Here is a 21,435-nt window from a genome sequence, read left to right on the forward strand (position 1 = left end):
AGCATTTATGGTGAAAAAGTGTGGAGGTGCAAAATATGCCACACTTTTAAAGCATTATTGAAACATAAATATGCACCTGGACCTCAATCAATCACAATTGTTAAAAAGGCCTCAGTGAGAGACTACAATGAACATCGTTTTAAGAATGATTGCATTTAGCCCTGGACAATAACAGAGAAAACTCCAGATGCATTCATAAAGAATTGGAAAATTAAACACCTTGTTCTTAATGGAAAAAAGTACAACTGCACCGATAAGACATCATTGATCTTTTAGATCCTTTTATTGCAGTTTTTTTTTTTAAGTACAAAATGATACAAAATGGTTAACAGGAAGAGCGGAGATTAAAATAGATATTTTTGACTGTCTGAGAAATAGTTATCAAAAATCCCTCGTTGCAGTTTCAGTCTTCAGGGCTGGAGATATAATGACAGTAATATATTCATAAATATCTAAAGTTTTCATCATGGCTACAATTTATTTTGGAAAGTATCACAGAAATACTGCAAACAGACATTAGTGGATTGTGTAGAGGCCACTCTGAATGAATTGATTCTGCAGACAAGGCTCTGCTGAGTGTGATTTAGGGGCTCATTTCACCAAATCTGCTAAATGCAACCTGCGATTTGGACAAAATGTGACGCTGTCACCATCTGTGATCTGTGTGTAAGCAGCGCTCGCAGATTGCTTTTGTGAAACGGGCCCCAGTACGATGAAATCAGAAACATCTGACACGAGTAGCTACCAGAAAAATCCTCAGAACACTGAAAACATACAACAAAACTTATTTTGAACTTGATGTAAAACAGAATGAACACTTGGGTGGAGATCCAAATATTACAGCAACAGTTTTACAAACATGCAGTAAATGTTTCTTCTGCATATTCAAACTTTGACATAATTTCCATAAAGAACACTTTACAGTAAATTATAACTGAGTTGTCAGTGGTGCAAACCAGCTTCACCACACTGACCGGTGAAATGAAGCTTTATTTACCTTTATTTAACCAGGTATATACGTTCTATAAGTTCAGCCAGGACAACTATTCTATCACATGCTGAGGCCTGTAGTTTATTTCTCATATTATATCCTGTCATTCACTCATAATTTCCTGCTGTCATAGTTTGGGGCTGTCAATCGTGTTATCAATATCACCAAAGACTTTCTGTCAAGACTTTATTTTTACACATCATTTGTTATAATAAACAATTATCTTTTAATTATTCACTCGTCCCTCCTGATTTAACCATTTTACTTTACAGTAACTTTAGAGTAAACTACGACACACAGAGAGCCTTAAAAAAAATATTTGGTTCACCACCACCAGTTTTAGTGGGATAGTACATTCAATTCTGGGCAACAGCCGACGAAATCACATGGTGGCAACAGATGTTCAGATACAAACAGTTGCTTCAACAAGTTAATGTTTTGAATTCAACAGTAGATAAAACCAGTAATTGCATATCCATGGATACCACGAGACATGGAAAATATGGGCAGCTATCAAATATTATTAGTGCATAATTATAAAACCAATTCTATTTGGAGTATTCTTTAAACCTTCACTTACCATATAATACTGCAAATATGACATTTAAAAATAACACCTCAAATATGTTTACGTAACACAAAAACTTGACCGGGTTGCATTAAACTTATTTCTTAACATTCTTATCTTTAATCAAACATTCTCGTCATTGTTGTTTCTGCGTTGTATAATATAAGAATTTTCTTTTCTTTTTAACAGCTTCTGTGTCTCAAAGTATTTTCAGTGAGCTGAAGAGAGGAAAGTGTCGAAAACAAGCCATATAACAGCTAAGATACACTGCTTTCTTACGAGGAGAAATACGGTTAACTAACTAATAAGTGGATTGTCAGACATACAGCAGCGGGCTCGTTGCTAAAGCAAATAGATGATTTTGAATTTATTACTACAACATGATGCAATGCACTATCTGATAAACTGATTTTAAAATGGGGTATAAAAGCATTATGATTCATGCTGCATGATTAAAAAGTTCACGGGAATTGTCTAAGCAGTGCACTAAAAAGAACCCAGGAATGGATTAAAGGATCATCCAGTCAACTTTGCAGTGTGTGTACTGCATAATAAAAACAGGTAGCTATAGATGTGGTTGATTTTCCTACAGGAAACCGCTCGGACAACGTTTTGAAGCCTGTATAGTCGGTCTAGTCCTCTTGCTGTTTGATGAGGTGAAAATGTGCGTTTTTCTTTCGCACTTCTAACAAGGCTTATTGTGAGCCAATAAATAACAACATTGGTATCACGTGGTATCTCTGGATCGTAAGGGATCAAGTTGCCAGTTAGTGTGGGAATAATGGATAAATGGAGTTTGACACTGGTGTCTCCATCAGGCCGCAGAATATGTGAATATTAACCGTGGCAACAAGTGAAAACTGACGTTAGCACATATTAGTGGTCTTAGCTTAATCGGCCGAACAACAATAACCCATAAAATTACAATTTGGCATATTTAAACAAAACCAACAGCCATAATCCTTACAACCTTAACTGATGTGTTGTCACCGGGTTGATTGTCAAAATTAGAAAAATAACAGCTTCAATCCCTGAGGAGCCACGTTAGCATCTTAGAATTAGTGACAATTGCGTCCAGTTACCTAGCGTTATAGTTCCCTCACACAATGTATAACGAAGATGCACATTAAATGGGGATTAAGAAGAGGGCGGACAACTGAGAAATAATTTATACCCTGCACTACACCACTGTTTAGATGACAAGCTAAACGTTACCTAAAACTAGATATCAATATCCTCAGATTACCATCGATAATGTTACATGAATCTTGAAACATCACTTAACAAAGTAACCTAAATCTATTGCAAAATGACTTCATTAATCTACCACGAAAGATTCATCACTTGACATGACTATCTGTCTGAGTCACTTGGTCCACTTAACCATAAAATATGCAGGTTGTGCAACAAACTGGCAACCACTTGTTGTGAAGGGAATGCAATGGAACGGGGGAGGGAGAGTGCGACATCTAGTGTCTGAATGTGATCAGTAGCACCTTTAAGTTGCATGAAATTCTTTCAGGAAGCAGAAAGTGATGAAACAAAACATACTGTAAGGAGAAAAAATGTCCAAAAAATGGTGAATCCTGAATCCTCCTGCAGAAACATTTTTTTTTAGCGACATTTCGAGCCACCGAGAAGATGAAGGCTTGTTGGGAGCAACACATTCATGATCTTTCAAACATTCAGTTATATCCCACCAATATGTGACGCTGCCAAAGTGCTACAGCTTTCAAGATAGGATAATAAAATGCTTTAAAAAGACACTTAAAGGTACAAAATATTAGAAAATATTCCTATGCAAAATGGCTTTGCTGGTTGTATCCTCTCTATAAAGCCCTGCTGTGCATCTGGACTCCCAGCGTTAAGGAAATCTGGGTAGTCTGTAAACATGATGACACTTTGTCCTTCTGGTGAAGCCAAAATGTTTACCTTCTGTGGTTGTTCCTGAAAGTGAATCACCCCGTTACTGTTTCTAGTGTAAGATTTCATCTGTTGGCTCTGCATGAGGCATGTTTTACATGAACACTCACGATCTTAGGAAAGTGACCCATCAGAAGTGGCGACACATTTTGCTGTAGTTCCCTTTGATTGGATCATGAAACATCTTTGACATGAAGCTCTCTGGAAAGCCCGAGCAAGTTCTTCATGGTAACAAATGTATAAATGGGAGCTTTAAAACACCTCCGACTGCCTGCAGCATACAGCTGTCCAGTCGGGATTATTCCTTCTCCCAGATCATCCATCTTGACGTTAACCAGCAGTCTGTCAGAGGGCAGGATCTCTGATAGTCCTGTACATCTGCAGCGACGTCACCTCCACATCCGGGACCTTGGTGTTCTGGGGGCGTCCTGTTGGGCTGTACCCAGCCGATCGTCCAATGGGACTAAAACCCATGTTGGTGCGACCCGTGTTGGCTAAACCTGAAGATCGCGACACAGCAGGACGCCGCAGGAACCGGCCAGATGTCACCAGGTCCCCGTAGCCCTGCGCGTGCGAGAAGGCGTAGCCTGAACGGCGGGAGCTGGTGCGGCGCATGCGGGTGCGTCGAGGCGGAGTGGGAAGTTTTGCTTTGGCCTGTCTCACCTTGAACATCACCTGAAAAGTTTGGGCAGACAGTTAAAATGTTGGATAGAGGCACACTTATCCAAAGATGTGCTAGCCCTTTCTGTGATTCATTTGGTAAAATACTGGGTCTACAAGAAGCCAGAAGTCTGAACACATATAACCCCCATCCCCCAAGATGTAAGTGTAGAGTAGTTCCATCTTTACCTTGTCATTGATGGTGGGGCAGAGCTGAATAAACAGGAAGCGGTAGGTAACCACAGGAAGGACACAAAGGATGGAGGTGAGAAGGATCGTCAGCCAAATGTTAGGCTGGTTCAGAGAGTTTCGAGCTGCTCCTGGACAAAACAACACACACACACATATACAAGGTTTGTATTTGTACACTTGTCGGGATCTTCTCTTGACTTTAATACTTTAACCGTCATCACTCCATATACGTACAAGCACCAAAAAGGGGAAATAAAAACAAATTCATGTACAAGATTGCAAACAAAAAGAAAAAAGATCACTTGGGTTGGATACGGTTTGATTTTTTTTTAGATAAAATTGCCAAAATAACACCTACATTTTGATGTCAACACCAAAAGGATACATTTTTTGATACCTGACATGGCGATAATTAATGTTTTTCAACAAAATTCCCTTTTTTTATTTTACAAAATAAACAAAACTTTTCGAAAGCACCAGTGTTCAAATTTGTCTCGACACACGTGTCAAGAGTGTGAATAAAATACAGTCTAAATTCAAGAATTCTGTGGCACAGAGACATTTTGGTTGGTACCAATAAAGCTCTACCGATTCAAGGGGCAGAATGAGACTATCCCAAAAAAGGTTTGGTGCACACAGCAGCGGTCTGGGACAGTTTTGGTATTTAGTTTTGTTGTAAACCAGATATTTTGCCTGTGCAAACACACCTAACTCCATTTAGACACTGCATTTGGAAGTATAATTCAACCCATTTGAATTATGCTGTCACCTTTACTCTGGAAGAGCCTCGTATAAAAGAATGAGCAAAGCTTTCCTTAGGAGCAGACCAACTCGCTAACCAACAGAAATGTGGAAACGTACACAAGAAGTCAATTGTTTGGCGAGTTTATGAGGTTACAACTCACCTATGAAAGGGAAGGCTGACGGCAACGTGAGAAACAATCCGTTACTGTACATGGTGAACGTGACAGCAAAGTACATGCCCAGACTGCCCAACACGAAGAAAGTGTTCACTGCTGTCCAGTAAGACATCTCCAACCCCAACTATAGACACGGAGAGAAAACAAAAAATATGTGTAATTCTTTTTATTCTTTAGTCGGACAAATACAAAAGAGAGGATTAATGTTTCTGGTACCTGGATGGTGACGGCAAACAGCAGACATGTCTGGGTGGTGAGGGCGAAGGACTGGTAGTCGGCGACGTCCATCCCGTCGTCCCTCACGGTGTCGTGCATGGCTGCGTAGGGGATGAAGAAGAGCACCATGGAGCTGTAGATGCTGTGGAGGGCACACTTGAAGAAGGCCTTCTTGCTGAAGTACAGGTTGAGTTGACCGGGAACATAGAGTTGAGGATGCTGGAAACTCCACACAGCGTTCACATCCTGACGAGTAGGCAGAGACAAAGATATCAAGCCCTGCACAAAGCGGCGCACAGCGCAGCGCAAACGGTCATTGCTAGTTTCAGACTGACTCAGTTGTTCATTTTCACGCCGAGCGCCCACGTTGTGTAAGTAGAAAATGTACGTGCGCCAATCTGTGTGTCCATGGCCGTGTCAGGCACATTGTTGTCGCATTGCTATCTTTAGGCAGCAAAAAAGATTGCACCATTGACCAACAAAAACCTGGTCTAAAGTCTGGCAAAGTATTTTCCTACTATTTAAAGGGCACATTATTCAGATAGTAAGATGCTCCTACATAGGCGGTTTCGCAGCGGAAATTTTGAGCGTCAAACACTTTCCTTGTTTCCAGCTCATGTGATCTAAACATTTCCAATATCTCCAGAGTGTGTAAAGTCCAAAAGTCCAAATATATTGAGAAAAGATGTAATCATGTACAAAATTCCCATGTTTTAATCAGACGAAATATTCTGCTTCAGTCCATATTTGCTGCCGTTTAGCCTTTCAAAAACAAAGTTTTCACTGCAGAAAACCGCTCACTTCTCTAATTTGCTGAATGCGCCAGGTGCAGGCACACTTGGCTTTTATAGGGAATGGGAGATGACACTCTGATTGACACCCCTTTGCAGGTTGCGCCTTACTTTGTGCCCAGATTATGCGCCGTTTAACTAGCAAAAGTGGAGTTGGACACGCCGTAAATGCATTGGGACCGTGCACTTTAGACCATGCGCTATAGATCGTTTGAATCCTGTGTATTTGTGTTTTCTGCTCTGTCAGCTTTGTATAAAAGGTGTTCATACAAAGTTTATTTTGCATACACACATCAAATATTTACCTGATCGAACAGACTCATTCCCAGTACAGGTAGTGCTGTGTACACCAGATTGTAGAGTGTTATGAACCATTCATCGTACACCGTCTGAAAAGCAAAAGCAGAAAATCCTTTAATGACATCTTAATTCTTAAATACCAGTGGTGGAAGAAGTACTCAGATCCTTTTACTTAAGTAAAAGTACCAGTACCACAATATAAAAATACTCCCCTACAAGAAAAAGTCCAGCATTTAACATCCTTCTTAAGTAGTAATTATATCAGGAATATGATCAGCAAAATGTACTTTAAGTATCAAAAGTAAAAGTACTTGTTCTGCAGTACTGATATATTATTATATATAACATTATTGGATTGTTAATACAGATGCATCAATGTGTCAACAACATTTTACTGTTGTAGCTGCTCAAGGTGGAGATATTTTTAATTACTTTATATACAGTTACTGTATAAGTCTGGCTTCTTGACTTGAAATCTTTTTTTATGATGTTTGTATATAAAAAAAAGACTTTACAACTAAGACTTTGTCTATTTTTTATTATGTGAAATTCAAAAACAATACACCTCTATTTGTAAATGTTTTGTTCTATATTTCCTTACATACTATCCCTTTAGACTTTCCAAAAACAGTTTGTGAAGCTGATTCTTAAATCTGGTGCATTGTTCTTTCTTCTAACCCTCATTCACAGTCCTTCCTTCTCCTCCTCATCCAACCTCCTCCATCTTCCTTCACTCTCTCACCAGCGCAGAGAAGCCGCAGAAGAAGGCGAACCAGAAGTGGACGAAGGTGAAGGTGAAGTTCTTGTAGAAGAAGTAGCGCAGGAACTTGCACATACGCAGGTAGGACCAGCGGCCGTGCACCAGCAGGAGGCGCTCCAGGAAGCGGAACTGGGCGAAGGAGTAGTCGCTGGACAGCACCGCCTGCATGCCCTCCTGACCTGAGATGCCCACACCTATATGAGCCGCTGGGAGGACAACGAGAAGAAGAAGAAAAGAGTGTCTGAATTTCTCTGCATCCCAAAAACAGCAACAATAAAAAGAAGCGTATATATTTGCTATTTTTGAAGAATATTTCAGTCGCCTTTTTTCTGGTTTCAGGCGACCACAGATTATATCCTACAACTTTAGTAGTAGTATTGTATGCGGCCTCACGCGAACAGCTTTTTTCTGAGCGCTCTGCCTTTTCTTGCTCTTATTTTTTGTGTGTTTTCTTTGTTATAAACACTTGCTGTGTTTTATCTCTTAATCCTCCTATGCAGATTTCTTCCGTAAGACAAAAAACATCTTTAACTTCCACTCATAAAGCTGCTCTGTTGCCCCGCTGATACCTTTGATCATGCTGACGTCGTTGGCTCCATCTCCTATAGCCAGAGTGACCGCCTGCTTGTACTTCTTGACCAGCTCGACCACCTGCGCCTTCTGCAGAGGAGTGACCCTGCAGCAGATCACTGCTTTACACATACACGCCGCCCTCAGGAACTCCAGCTCCATGCTGCAATCCAGGGCGTACGCCTGAGGGAACATGGAGGGAAATAGGGAAGTGGTGAAAGGCAGGAATTATACAAGAGATGATAACAAAACAAATGAAAATGCAGGCACAAACGACGCCTTCATAAGGTTGATTTGACAAAGGTTGGGTTACTTTTGCACACCTGATGATCCCTTTAAGTAATAAGCAAGACAAGTCACAGAGGACAGTTACAGCATGTGTTGTAATTAGGAAACTTCTCATGGCGTACCAGGCTGTGTCCGTTGATGACCAGGCCGTACTCTCCATTTGCCACCTCGTCTGCGATCCCTTTCACTCCTTTCAGAATCCTTTCTGTCAGAAACACTGAATCCTCCGCTGGTTTCATGGAGGACAGTGCATTTCTGAAAATAAAAAAAATAAAATGGATGCATGGAAACATTTCATAAATCAGTTTAGTTCCTCATGTTGAGTCTAGACGTCCTCTGACCTCAGTTCCTCTCTGACATCCTCAGGTGAGTTGCCCGAGACGACGAAGACCTCGTTCATTTCCTCCCGCAGTAAGTTGCACGAGTACCCGATGTTTTCTGCAGTTTCTGCAACACAAATAATAAACATCAGTAAGCAGATGATAAACACAGTTATGAAGTGCAGAACAAAAATAAATGTCATATAAATATTACATTTGTTACACAGATTTGGTGCTGCATTTTGGTAAACATTTTTTACCACTCGAGAATTGATAAAAATGATCAATAATCCCTCCAAAATACCACATTAAGACACCAAGACCTTGAGGAACACCATAGAAAAAGCCATGCTGTGATTTGGTATCAAAAACTTTGGTATTAAAAAATGTGGTCAGTACAAGATCATAAGGTCTCATAATTCAAACCCATATAATCATTCATATAAATACAAAACCTTCTGATTATTGATTGCTAAAGATGACATATTACTGTGCACAACAAAACTTTCTCAGGCTTGTCTCCTCAATCCAAAACATTTATACAACATGTTATAAATTAAATGTGCTCATCATATTGGAGGTTGTGTACCTTGCTTGTCACCAGTCAAAACCCAGATTTTGATGTCAGCTTTGGACAGCTGCTCGATAGTCTGAGGTACTCCGTCTTGTAACTTGTCTTCGACGGCTGATGCTCCAAGCAGCTGGATACACACACATTCAGATACATAATCAACATGCAAATGAATAAAAATCCAGTCACAGTACATTAAGCTTTACTGAAGCATGAGTTCATTTTCCTACCAGCAGGTCCTTCTCTATCTCCTCGTACAGCTCGTCCAGTTTGTCCTCTCGGTCGTCCAGCGCGATGCTGGCCTCATAGTGGCGCTGCTTCCACTGGTTGAAATACTCCTCATCCAGATCCTTATAGGCCAGCGCCAGAGTCCGCAGGCCCTCCCCTGCAAACTCCTGCAGATCAGCATGCACACACTTATATGGATGAACAGTGCACATGTAGGTTCACACGTATACATACAACACACACATCCTGGAAGGACCAGCACACACACAAGTTCATGGCACTGGAGGTTATAAACAGAAGTCAAACTCAGCTGACCCAATAAACTCCAGACAAGCAGGAGATAATCGGTTGTTTATCTTTTCTACAACATAAACTGAACAAGAAAGAAAAAGAAATAAAGGGAGAGGAAAGGCAGATTCAATTATTTATGCTTCCAGGACAGCAAGAGGTTTTTGTCCTCTGTGGACTTCATCCAAATTTATGTTTGCAGCTGGATGGAGCACATGCATGTGATCTTGAATTGAACTTTGTCTCTATAAACACACACAAACACACTTGACACATGATGACAAAAGAACCAACACACAGGCAAACAGAGACAAACATCCAGCAAAAAGGCATGAGAAGCATAAGAAGGATTCAGATAAAGTATGAGAATCACATCATAGAAGAAATGAAATGAGAAATATTACTGACATTAAGGTGCTCTGTAGTGACGTCCATCAGTTTGCTGCAGGACTGATGCAGCCTCTCGTAAATGATTGTGTCTGCACCTTTACAGTAGAGAGACAGCTTCCCCTCTGGACTCCGAACTGTGCACAGAAATATACACATAAATGTAAAAACAAATTTAAATAAATAAATAATAATAAAAATAATAATATAAATAAATAAATAAACAAAAGGATAATTTAATAGAAGAGTAGATAGGGGACATAATACAAATATTAATTAATTAATTAATTAATTAAAACAGAAATATAAATTTATGTCTAATTTTATCAATTAATTAAGGCCTACATTTATTTTTAATATTATTTTTGGTCAATTTAATGGCATATAGTAATTTATCGAGTCATTTATTTATTTATTTTTATTTCGGCAGGTTCCGTCCTTCATAAAGAACAAATATGTGTTTCGATTTCAAGACAAGAAAAAAGGCGGTGACCTCAATTATGACTCAAAAATACAGTTAAATTCTTTAGTGACAGCAGTCTATATTAGAAATCATACTAAATAGGAACCTTTATTCCCAACAATCTGTTTTCAGATGATTATATACCTATGACGGACATCCTCTTGCGGACGTTGTTGAAATCCAGGATGGCCAGGAGTTCATAGCTGCGCTGCTTTCCCATTTCCATGATGGAAACGCTGTCTGGTGTACGTGAGCGGAAGACAAATCCAAAGTTTCTGGCTGCCGTTACCAGCGCTCCCTCATCTGGAGACTGGGCCTGGTAGAAAAGCTCACCTGAAGGAGCAAAAAGGTACATTTTTATCAGTGGAGGAAGAGGAATTGCTTTCAGGTTTATGTAAAGCTGGTCATTTCTGATCACTTTCTTCTTTTTTTTCAAAACAATATTTGCACTAATCTATAAAAGAACAGAGGCTGTGTTTCACTTGCTCACACAGACACACTTAAACCCTCCTCACCTTCTTTCTTCTCCTCGGCCATGACGGTGTGGCAGAGGGCCAGCAGCCTGAAGAAGTCCTGGACCTCTGGGTTCTCCAGCTTCACCGCCTCCACCAGGGCGTGGTCGTGGAACATGAAGCGGGGGTCAGCCAGCGGGTTGAAGGAGAAGTCCACCTTGTCTGTATGCTGTTGAGAGAGAGGGGGAGGTAGGGTAGGTAGATGGAGGATGCATCTTTAGATCTGGTTTAATCCAGTGAAATCAAGCCTAGTCTACAGGATGTAACTCTCGTGACAAGATAATTGGCAACCACTCAGTTATTTTTCGACAAGCCCCCCCACAAGCCCGTTTTTTGGTTAAGTAACTGTAGTGTTGATTAAACCCACTGGTTCTTAGATGATAAAGTAACACTGTTGTAAACACTCTAACAAATGACCTAATTTGCCATTTAGGTATAAGGATTTGCAGAATTTACAACTCACCTGAGTAATTTCTAGCCTTTGACCTTGGTAGTCAAACACATCCCCTGAGAAGAAGAGAAAGAATAGATGAAACTCGTGAGTTACAAAACACAAATGAACCAGTTACATGATGAATACAGAAGCAGCTCACAAGAAACACACGATGAGAAATTAATGACTCACTGCTTTTTGTCGTTAGGATACAACAAAAAGCATGCATGCATTATTTCTAGTTTAGCCATTTTTCATGCTATTTTTTGGGGTAAGAAACCCCAAGATGCCCATTCTCTCTATTTGTATCTTGCAAGAAACTCCTAGTCTCTTCAGACGTACTGAGATTCACAGAACCGGAAACCAACCTAACTACAGAGAACAGCTTCAGAGCTACGGATTAATGTCTTGAATCTTACCATAAGATTTTCCGTTGATGGTGCACTTGTTGAAGGTCATGATATTCTGGGTGAGCGTCCCCGTTTTGTCACTGAAGACGTACTTGATCTGGCCGAGCTCCTCGTTCAGCGTGGTGGTGCGAGCCTCGGCGGGGGTGTCTTTCCGTGAGTAGTACATCTTCCTGTCCCAGTCGATGTAGAAGCTGTTCCCCAGCCGAATGAACTCCACACTGCCGAAAGATGTATGTACGGGAATTGAGAAGAAGCAGATATAATCTTGTTATGTTATGTTGCTCTGTTTATTTTGTTACCTGACATAGAGAGAGATGGGCACCACGGTGTTGAGGATGATGACGTAGGACCAGAATGTGAGGAAGGCGGAGAAGGCAGCATCGTTGCCATCTTGTCTGGGCAGGAAGACCATGAACTGTGAGCCTTCGTTCATCTCCCAGAGGTAGTTTCCTATCGCCAGGATGGTGCACATGAAGGCCAGGAAACCAAAAATCTGCATGGAAAGTTTTGGACAGAATTCAGAGGTCAAAGGATGGTCTAAGGGTCAAAAAGGTGAGCTAATACTTTATACTGTAGAAGTAGAAATATCTGGAAAACAAAAAACTAACCAAACCAAATTAAACAAAAGGTTCGTGCTAATAATTAATGTTGTGTAGTGTGAACTAGGCATAAGTGGAATGCAGCCATCATTAATGTTATTACACACGTCAAAATGTCTGCTGTAAAAAAGGTCTATCGCTGCTGCCGTAAACTTTAAACACATCGTCAGTATCGCAGAAGAAGAACTGCAATTTTAAAGATATCTTGTCACAAGTTCCTTTCATGTAATAACTTGATTTATCCGTAAGCACCGATTTCAAACCCAATCAACTGATGTACTGAAAATGGACTGCTAAATTATCAACACCTCAAATTACGAAATAATTAAGTGTTGGCCGTCCTGAGATCAGATAAACAGGCGAATAATTAGAGGACTCACACAAAGGACTAAGACATTCATCAGTCGGTCTATGCTGGTCCTCTTGAAGGTGCTCTTCCCACAGTTCTGCATCAGCTTTGTCTCTGGACCTGCAAATAAAGAGGAACAGAAACAAGTTAAATGTCAAATGATCTCACCTCTTCCTCTATTTAAAACCATCTTCGTGTTTCTTTATGTCAAATCAGACACTTAAGTTTTGTTCTTCATATCTCTCTCCTAACATGGTAACAAGATTCCACTAGTTCCCTATTGATGACAAGACCTTCCTCACCTCCAAACAGCACTAGTCCGAAGCACCACTCGGTGTTCCTCAGGGTGCAGCCTCGCAGCAGGATCTTCTCGTTGTCCAACGAGTATTTCTGACTGGTGTAGGTTAGCGTTCCTGTGAAGCGGTCGAGGCGGTTGTTGGGGGGTTCACAGCGTACCTCGCCTTGAGGGAGAGCGAGAGAGACAAATTAATTATTAAAGCATGAATGCATACAATATGTGTGACTATTACATGTTTGCATTTATTCTGATTAGAACAGAAGGTTTTGTTTGTAGAAAATATAGACATTTTAGTGAAAATATATGCCCTCTGTGTCACAACCCGTTCATTAACGTGTTCCTGGGTCAGATTAGGAGATGGTTATAGTACCACTAGGAGTTTACGAAAGACCTTCTTAGCACACTTTCACAAGCCATGGTCCGTTTGGCTAGTCCGAATCAGAGTGAAATTTATACTTTTGGCTTCTATTTAGTCCGGTTCGGTTTCACAGTGTACAAATTAAAGTGGACCAAATGCAAAAAAAGATTTGCTGAGGGGCGTGTACGAAAGAGCGAATTTATCTTTTTCATCTCCAGAGCTGCCACTTCTATGCAGGGAATCACAGACTTTGATATATTGCTGTCAACGTGTTTTCGCTTTGACTCGGCACTGATCTACTGTGCACATGAATCCCTTCTCCTCCAGTTCATCTCCAGTGACTTTATTTAAACTTTAACATATTCTGTATGTTCTCTTTGGCCCAGATGTCAAGCATACATCAGACTTCTGCAGAACACCAGGTCCGTCCTCTCCCACTCATGTTAACCTCGTTTACCTGTGTCCATCTCAACAAATGCCCGCACAGGCAGCCTGCAGAACTGCATTCACAACTGCCCAAACGAACCGCACTAGAGTTCAATTAAAACAGACTAAATGTTGGCTTGTGAAAGTCAAATCACGGAACACAGTAACTGAGATGGTGAGAAATCAGGACACAACTGCACACAGATGATCAGAAACCTGGACACTTTGTGTGTTTATATACTGTGCACGCTTGCAATTTGAGAAACCAACAGTTGGTTGTCCTCTAGTAGTCTTACCGTTGAAGTCTGCCAGTTTTTCGCTATCCTCTCCCAGGTCTCCTGTCACGGGCAGCGCCTGTCTCACCTTCAGGTTAGTCTCTCTGAGGAAGAGGAAGAGAGGAGGACAATAAAGAGAAGAAAGAGGAGGGAGGATGATATGGTAGACACAAAGAGAAGAAGGAAGAGAAAGTGGCACGGAGGAAGAGGTTGAAGAAAAGCAGAAACAGATGATGACAAAAAGGAGGAAGAGGAGGACAAAATGACAGACAACGAATAATAGTGTGAATACCTGTTGGTGCGTTAATTGTACGTTAAACAAGCTCACATCATGGCGTTACACAAATACTAGACTAACCCATCCAGTTCTGCTGTCTCGATGTACACCAGGTTGAGCGGTTCACTGCTGGAGAGCAACAAGAGGTCGGCCTGAAATTACAGCACAGAGGGATTCATCAGTGAAATACGTTGCTAGTTTGTCTTTCTGATAAACAAAACAAATATGAATACAACTCTGAACATCAGTTTTATTATTCATCATACTATTGGAGCTGTATATGGAGCAGTGTCCAACATATTTAGACTACAGTTGCCTGCATGCGTTATTGTAAATCTGTGATCAATAACAGAGACAAATAGAGTGATTTCCAGCAATAATAATACAATATCCCTTTTCTAATAAAGTTTCTATCAAAGAAGGAAGTCATTGTAACTTAACACTAGTTGAAAACTTTGTTTTTGCTGACAGCTTTGTGGGTTTTCTTTCTTTTGCAAAGGAAAACTAGAATGACCTCCTCGCGGTTGTATGCCTCCGCCAACCTGTCAAGTTGAAGTTTACATCCATGTCTGTCCAAAATGTTTTCACTTCATCATTTTATCTTGTTAGACAATTGTGTAAAATTGTCATAATTAGCATAATGTGTTTTGTGAGGACACAGTGACCTTCACCTTTGACCTTTGTCAACCAAAATCGAATCAGGTCATCCTTGGATCCGAGTGGACATTTGTGCCAAATTTGAAGAAATTCCCTCCAGGCGTTCCGGAGATATCACGCTCACAAGAATGGGATGAATGAACAGACAGACTTTTTATGCCTTCTGGCGCGGAGGCATAAAAAGAGAGGTTGTCCAAACACTGAATATTGCAAACACCCAAAAAATGTAGTGATGCAACATTTCAATCTTCAATGGTCTTTTAAAAATTCTAAAAAATGTTCATGGTATAAAAAAGAGCTCCAAAGATAAAGGTTTTAAAAAAAAATGTTAACTCACAGAAATAAAACAATAAATCAAGATGACAAACAGAGTACAACTGCGCAACAAAATGCAAAATATAAAGGAAATAAGCGCAGGTGAAATCTGTTAGGAGAAGAAGTTTATATATATATATATATATTTCACCAATTTACTCACCGTGACAAACTGGTTGTTTTCCAGCTTGATGATGTCTCCCACCTGGACGTCCATCCATTTCTCGCTCTGCAGTCTGAGAACAGGAAACAGGCTGTTAAGTGGATGTTTGGACTCTGTGAGTTCAGAGAAAACTAATGTTTTTCTTTTCTCTTTTCTTTCAAGAGAGTCGGGAAATAAACTGTCCATAAATAAACACTGAACACCAAGGTCATTCTCATATTAGTTCCCGTTCCCTCACTGCATGTTCCTGCCAGCTTCCTGTATTATCTGTCTGCCAATAATAGGTTTTAAAACTTGGCTGGAACACAAATATTTGATGCTTTTCAGGGTTTCTATTTCATCTCTCAGTCCAGGCTGACGATTCAAATTTGAGCAGAAGACATTGTTGACTTTAATTTGGAGTAATTAGTATTAAAGTATTATAACATGTTTATCGTTTTTCTTTAAAGCCTCATACACTTTAAGATTAAATGCACAATTTTATAAACTTTTATACTTTTTGACAAATTAACCTTTACCCTGAAGATAACAAGTAGCCTACAATGGATTTGACATTCCTCAGTACATTTTAAATTAGGTTTCAGTAGATTTTTGCTCAAGTTATTTCATTAAGTTAATTATTTTTGTGCTCTTTTCACCACATTGTAAAATGTTTTTTGAATGCCAAATAATTAACTTCATAATCACTATAGTGCTTGTGATGATTATTTGTCATTCGTTTCCAACACTTGTAAAATAACTGATTAATAGAGTAATTGAAAGAATATTTAATACAATCATCAAACATGAGAAAACAATTACTTTTTACCGTCCATCTGGCCTCTCAATCAATATTGATGCAAATATGCATGTTTGATAATAAAACTCACATTCAGTCTTTGCTGGAAATAAAATCTGCTTCATAAAATGGTAAAAGCATGAATTTTATCCACTTTACAGTTTTTGTTATTGAGAAAACAATAACTTTTAAATGAAAAAAAAAACTCTACTAATGAACATGACAACCGAATCTGTAGAAAACAATGTTTGTACTCCAACACACGCCACATCGAGCACTCCTCTCGTATTAGCAGACATCAAGTCAACAGGAAGAGAACTGACTCTTCCTACCATCCAGCAGCTGCTTCCTGTGGAGCCCTGAACACTGACCAGTTGGCACAGAGCCGCTGCCCAACAGCCAACCAGAGCAAACCCAGGAGGAAAAACAGACGCCACATACGTGCAAATATCTGTATCCAGTGCACCAAACACATCTAAATATACAGTTAATGTTGGGATCTTACTGTATACCCACAAAGGTCTAAGCTCATCAATAATGTTAATCACAACATGTTGATCATATGTATTGTCCTTGTTGTATTATGTTTGCACAGAAGCAAATCATTGATTGATATCATTGAGGACACTGAGGTCATGTGTTCGGCATTGTTTCTGGATATTTGGGGATTTTAACAATCTGAGGACGAGTTTACATTTTACAAATAGACACATGGTGGAGTTTTAAGGGGTGATTCTGATTTTTTTTTTAATTCAGTAACTCTAAATTTGGTTTTAGCTTACGATAAAACCTAACAAACAAAACATAAAATACATTTAAATTAAATTTAAAAGTATTTATTACAGCTTTTTGCCAACAGAATTATATATCTGGCTTTGCATCAGCCAGTAAACCTTATAGGAAGATAAACTTACATCTTTAATAAATTAAGTAAAATCTAAAATGTTTTTTTTTTTATGCCTAGTCAATAATTTCTCAAGGGGGTGCGGTTGTGTTAGGAAATTTGGACCCTATTGTCTTAAATGCATATTTAAAGCTCACTTTCACCTTTGTATGACTTTCAGTTCTTTTGTTTACAGGACAAGCCCACTAGATATTTTTGACCTTCCCTTTATATTTTTAGTGTGTATTCCTGTATTTTGACCCATCTTCGTATTCCTCGCGTGCTGCATAACCTAAACTGGCCGACAGGAAGCAGCTGCAGGACGGTGGGGAGCGCTTGTTTTGTGTCCTGTTTGACCTGAAGTCTGCTATTTCAAATATGTAAGGTATTCTTGATTTGTACGTGGGATCTGATGGGCTTTATTTTATATGTTATATATTGCATGTCTTTAATGCACATATTTGTACATATTTCTTATATTCTCATTTCTTATTTACTTATATTTCTCTACATATATTGTGTTATATATTGTAGCATAATGTATGTATGTAATTTACATGTTACTCCTTTATTTCTATTTTCTTACATTTCTTAATGTTTATATAAGAGCAACTGTAACGTCACAATTTCCCATATCTGATTCTGATTCAGATATGAGCTGAAACAAGCAAACACTATAACTTTAATAAAGCTAAAGGGCACCCAAGATGGTTCCCTGAGGAACACCAACCTGTACAGAAAAGTAAAAGGACCCTGATGGTGCGACACAAAAACCAGGATGTAGCTACCTGAAAATTTGGATATATGCACATGAACAAACTTACTTTCTGTCAATAAGGACTTGAACTTTTCTGTTGTTGACTTGATTGTCGCTCCTGTGGCGATTCTGGGAAGAAGAAACACAATGAAACAGCACTGAGTCATAAAGAAACTAAATGGTATCACTGAATGACTCATTAGTTCTGACGACAATTCCCATGAAAGGGAATTATTAGTCAGTAATTAACATATTGCGTTATAATTTGTCATAGAGATACTGAGGTCTCAATGTGTGGGAGGTGATATGTTGTTGGAGTTACAGTATCAAACGGGAACCTCCCGTTAGAGATAGGCAGTTAGGCCTTTGACCTTTTCTCAAACCTCTAATTAGCACTTATGGGTCTCCTTTGTCTCATTCTGTCTCGCTCTTTAGTTTCTGATCAGTATTTGTACAGAGACAGTCAGGCGGTTTCCCTTTTATAATGACCTACACAACTGTCAACTGTTTTCTGAAGCAATTTTTAACACTACCCTAACGGACAAATTTACTGCTTCATCTAGTTAGTTACTACTTAATTTACTATTTTAAATCATTAAAATTGCACAGGTCAGATATTACAAAGAGTCAGTCAAGCTTTGCACAGAACAGAAACTCTCGTACTTCTTTCTGTCCAGAAGCCAAAGGGTTTAAGTCCAGATTTCTTGCTCTGTCAAACAGCAGTCGGAGTGAAAATGAAGGAATGACATACGTTAAATATACTATCAAAGGAAGCTAAATTTTAAAAGAAAATTAACTTGTTCTTCCTGTGCCAAACCCAGAGGGGTTTTTGGGGGGTTTTGTGATTTACTTCCTGGTAGGTCAAGGAGTTTCTGTTTTCAACTTTTACATTATTTTTTAAATGATCTCTATGAAATCTAGTTGACTGAAAGGCCTCAGGTAAAGGAACAACCAATTACAATTTGGTCACCATCCTAATTTATGACACCAACAATTAGGTTCCCAACTTTTTACCCCTTAAAACAAAACAAAACCTACTACTAAATCCATTTTTCCCCCTTGCTTTAAAAAAAATAATCTGAAAAGGTAAAATCAGAGTCATTTGCAAGGGGAAAAAAAACAAAAATTAGAGGCTATGATGCAGCCACGGGTGTGCCAGTGTGTGTCTGTGCCACCCAAAGAGGCAGCTGGCACACCCAAAAATCAGATGCAGAATTAATTTTTAGTTATATTCTTACTTAAACGAGTCACTATTACTAAACAAAACAACCCACCATTACCCATCTGCAGCCGTTCTATAATTTTACTAGTGGACGTTGGCAACCCAACACACGCGTTTACAGGAAAAAGGTCATGAGAGGTCGTCGCGTGGGGCTGGTGTTACACCGAAATCTGTGACCGCAGAAAGCCAGCAACACCAGGTCACCATTTCTGACGGCTATTGTCATAAAATGTGTACTTAAAATAAATAAATACCTGTGTAATAAATGAGCCAAATATGTGACAGAAAACACATGAAACTAAATTGTTAAAAAAACATAATGTATTTTAATATTTTTTACTTTAAAGATATATTCACAAAACTCTAAAATAAAAGCAAAAGATAAGTACAGTGGGGTCACATTATCTGACGACAGCCGTCAGAAATGGTGACCTCATGTGTTGCTTGCTCTCTGCGGTCTCCGATTTCGGTGGTCACAGATTTTGGTGTAACACCGGGACCGGGAGAGGCTGCACAGAAAGCTACTGGGGCCGGTAGGAAACAGAGTGGCAGCTGGCAGTTTTGCTTACACAACTTTTCATAAATATATCCTGACGTGGCTGTATTAGTGCCCAACTGTCTCCTCCTCAAAGTTATCTTAGTAGGGGTACCGTACCACAATTTGGGAGCCATTGGAAAATGAGGCTTAATCCAAATGAAATGTAGAAACTACTGTTTATCCATGGAAATAAAACTAAGCAATCACTACAATATAAGAAATACAAAAACTGCAGTTCAGTAGGCGGAAGCTCTTAAAAAAAACGTCCTTTCACAGCAGCTTTCCCAACACTGGCAGTGTTTCAGCATTTGTTTTGCAAGGTCATCCACCTTGCCATACATGGTCAGTCTGGAGTTGCTGTGTACCTGCTAATATCAACTCAAACCTGAACGCAGTGACATCACTAAAGGAACAGATGGGTACCGGCGGCGAGGAAGACCGTTCCGGCTCGCCACTGCTGCCAAACAAAAGGACTCTTGTTCTCCTCCTGCAGCTAATGTTTAACCCATGACAACACTAATTTCCTCATGCTGGTTTGGCATTAGGTTATTGGATGCCACACACACGCTTTTGCACACATACTGTACATACACGTTTGTTTGGTTGACCATGGCGGGTGAAACGAAAAGTCATTTTCCTTTAATTGTTTTAGAGGTAAGTTTCCTTCCGTTTTGGTTCCCGTAAAGTGAGAAGAGAAAAAGAAAACAGTTTGTCAGCCATTAACTAAAAGAGTCTACTTCCTGATGAACTATCAGTAGAGGTCAGCTGTGATATGGGGAGGGGAACTTTTGTTATTACTTAATCAGTCAACTCCCATATGGCATCATTTTTTATCACCAAAGGAGAACTGCATCACAAGATTTCACAAATCTGACTAATGAAACAGTCTGTTGAGGAATATTTTTACAGAAAAGTAATCCCTTGACTAAAAAACTGAATGTAGTGTGTTGTTTTGAAAATGTTAGGTTTGTATTTGCCAAAATACTTCTTGGAATAAGGGAAATAAAATGCCAACCTGAGCTCGACTCAGTTTAAAATATGCTTATATTAAAACTTAATCAAACAGAGAAACAGTTAATTTGACGTTGAGCTAGATCACACGAGTTAGGAAGAGTGTGAAGTGTTTTGTACATGAGACTGCTGATGTTAGTGGAACTGTTTATCCCACAATCAGAGAGTAAACGATGATTATCAGCTACATGAGATAACATGAAATAACATGCAGTACTGTGTCGTTTTGTAAAAGCGTTGGACTGATATATTTTAGTTTAGGTGAGACCAGTCTTTGGTCGGAGTCTTAGGAGTCTTTGGTCTCAAAGTCTCAAGCTTTGTAGGCACAACAATCCACCCTGACACATTTTGGGACAGTCTAACAGCATCACGCTACTTCCACCGTTGCCACTGAAAAAAGACAGTCTTTGTTCACACCACCTGAAGAGGTTACTTGTTGGGAAAACTTAAACATATCTCGTTTTAAGTCAGAGGTTCCCAAACTGAGACGGTGTTCTTTTTTCCCTACTTAGAGGCATGTTACTCAGTTTCTATATTAAAGGGACTGTTTGTAAGAATCAGAAATGCTTGTTAACAGCGACACCTGTGGCCGTTAAGTCAACGAAAGTCAGCGTCGGGCTCGCGCTTGTGTTCGCCCTACATAGACATGAACGAGCATCGCTCAAAACAGTGAGGCGACACACGTCAGCTAAAACCACAATATCACTCTATATTTCACCTGCTTGGCAGTAATGTTAG

The 21,435-nt window shown here is 39.5% G+C and overlaps 1 protein-coding gene across 2 annotated transcripts in view; it reads right to left on the reverse strand.

Moving 5' to 3' along the window:
* Window positions 1-254: 254 nt before the first annotated feature.
* Window positions 255-21,435, reverse strand: part of LOC141769588 (phospholipid-transporting ATPase ID-like) — a 50,578-nt gene continuing 29,397 nt past the window's right edge. For both annotated transcript variants that reach the window (XM_074638817.1, XM_074638818.1), the window contains exons 6-28: window positions 17,994-18,055; window positions 15,509-15,581; window positions 14,455-14,525; window positions 14,118-14,200; window positions 13,042-13,200; window positions 12,771-12,859; window positions 12,091-12,284; window positions 11,801-12,009; window positions 11,412-11,455; window positions 10,952-11,117; window positions 10,581-10,769; window positions 9,995-10,110; window positions 9,301-9,465; window positions 9,089-9,200; window positions 8,521-8,626; window positions 8,302-8,434; window positions 7,891-8,074; window positions 7,304-7,527; window positions 6,567-6,650; window positions 5,471-5,716; window positions 5,240-5,378; window positions 4,332-4,462; window positions 255-4,157 (exon numbers count right to left, since the gene is read on the reverse strand). In XM_074638817.1, the coding sequence (XP_074494918.1) occupies window positions 3,828-4,157; window positions 4,332-4,462; window positions 5,240-5,378; window positions 5,471-5,716; window positions 6,567-6,650; window positions 7,304-7,527; window positions 7,891-8,074; window positions 8,302-8,434; window positions 8,521-8,626; window positions 9,089-9,200; window positions 9,301-9,465; window positions 9,995-10,110; window positions 10,581-10,769; window positions 10,952-11,117; window positions 11,412-11,455; window positions 11,801-12,009; window positions 12,091-12,284; window positions 12,771-12,859; window positions 13,042-13,200; window positions 14,118-14,200; window positions 14,455-14,525; window positions 15,509-15,581; window positions 17,994-18,055 (3,309 nt within the window). In that variant the 3' untranslated portion in view covers window positions 255-3,827. The remainder of the gene's footprint in view (window positions 4,158-4,331; window positions 4,463-5,239; window positions 5,379-5,470; window positions 5,717-6,566; window positions 6,651-7,303; window positions 7,528-7,890; window positions 8,075-8,301; window positions 8,435-8,520; window positions 8,627-9,088; window positions 9,201-9,300; window positions 9,466-9,994; window positions 10,111-10,580; window positions 10,770-10,951; window positions 11,118-11,411; window positions 11,456-11,800; window positions 12,010-12,090; window positions 12,285-12,770; window positions 12,860-13,041; window positions 13,201-14,117; window positions 14,201-14,454; window positions 14,526-15,508; window positions 15,582-17,993; window positions 18,056-21,435) is intronic.

Source organism: Sebastes fasciatus, chromosome 6, assembly GCF_043250625.1.
Source record: "Sebastes fasciatus isolate fSebFas1 chromosome 6, fSebFas1.pri, whole genome shotgun sequence".
NCBI lineage: Eukaryota > Metazoa > Chordata > Actinopteri > Perciformes > Sebastidae > Sebastes > Sebastes fasciatus.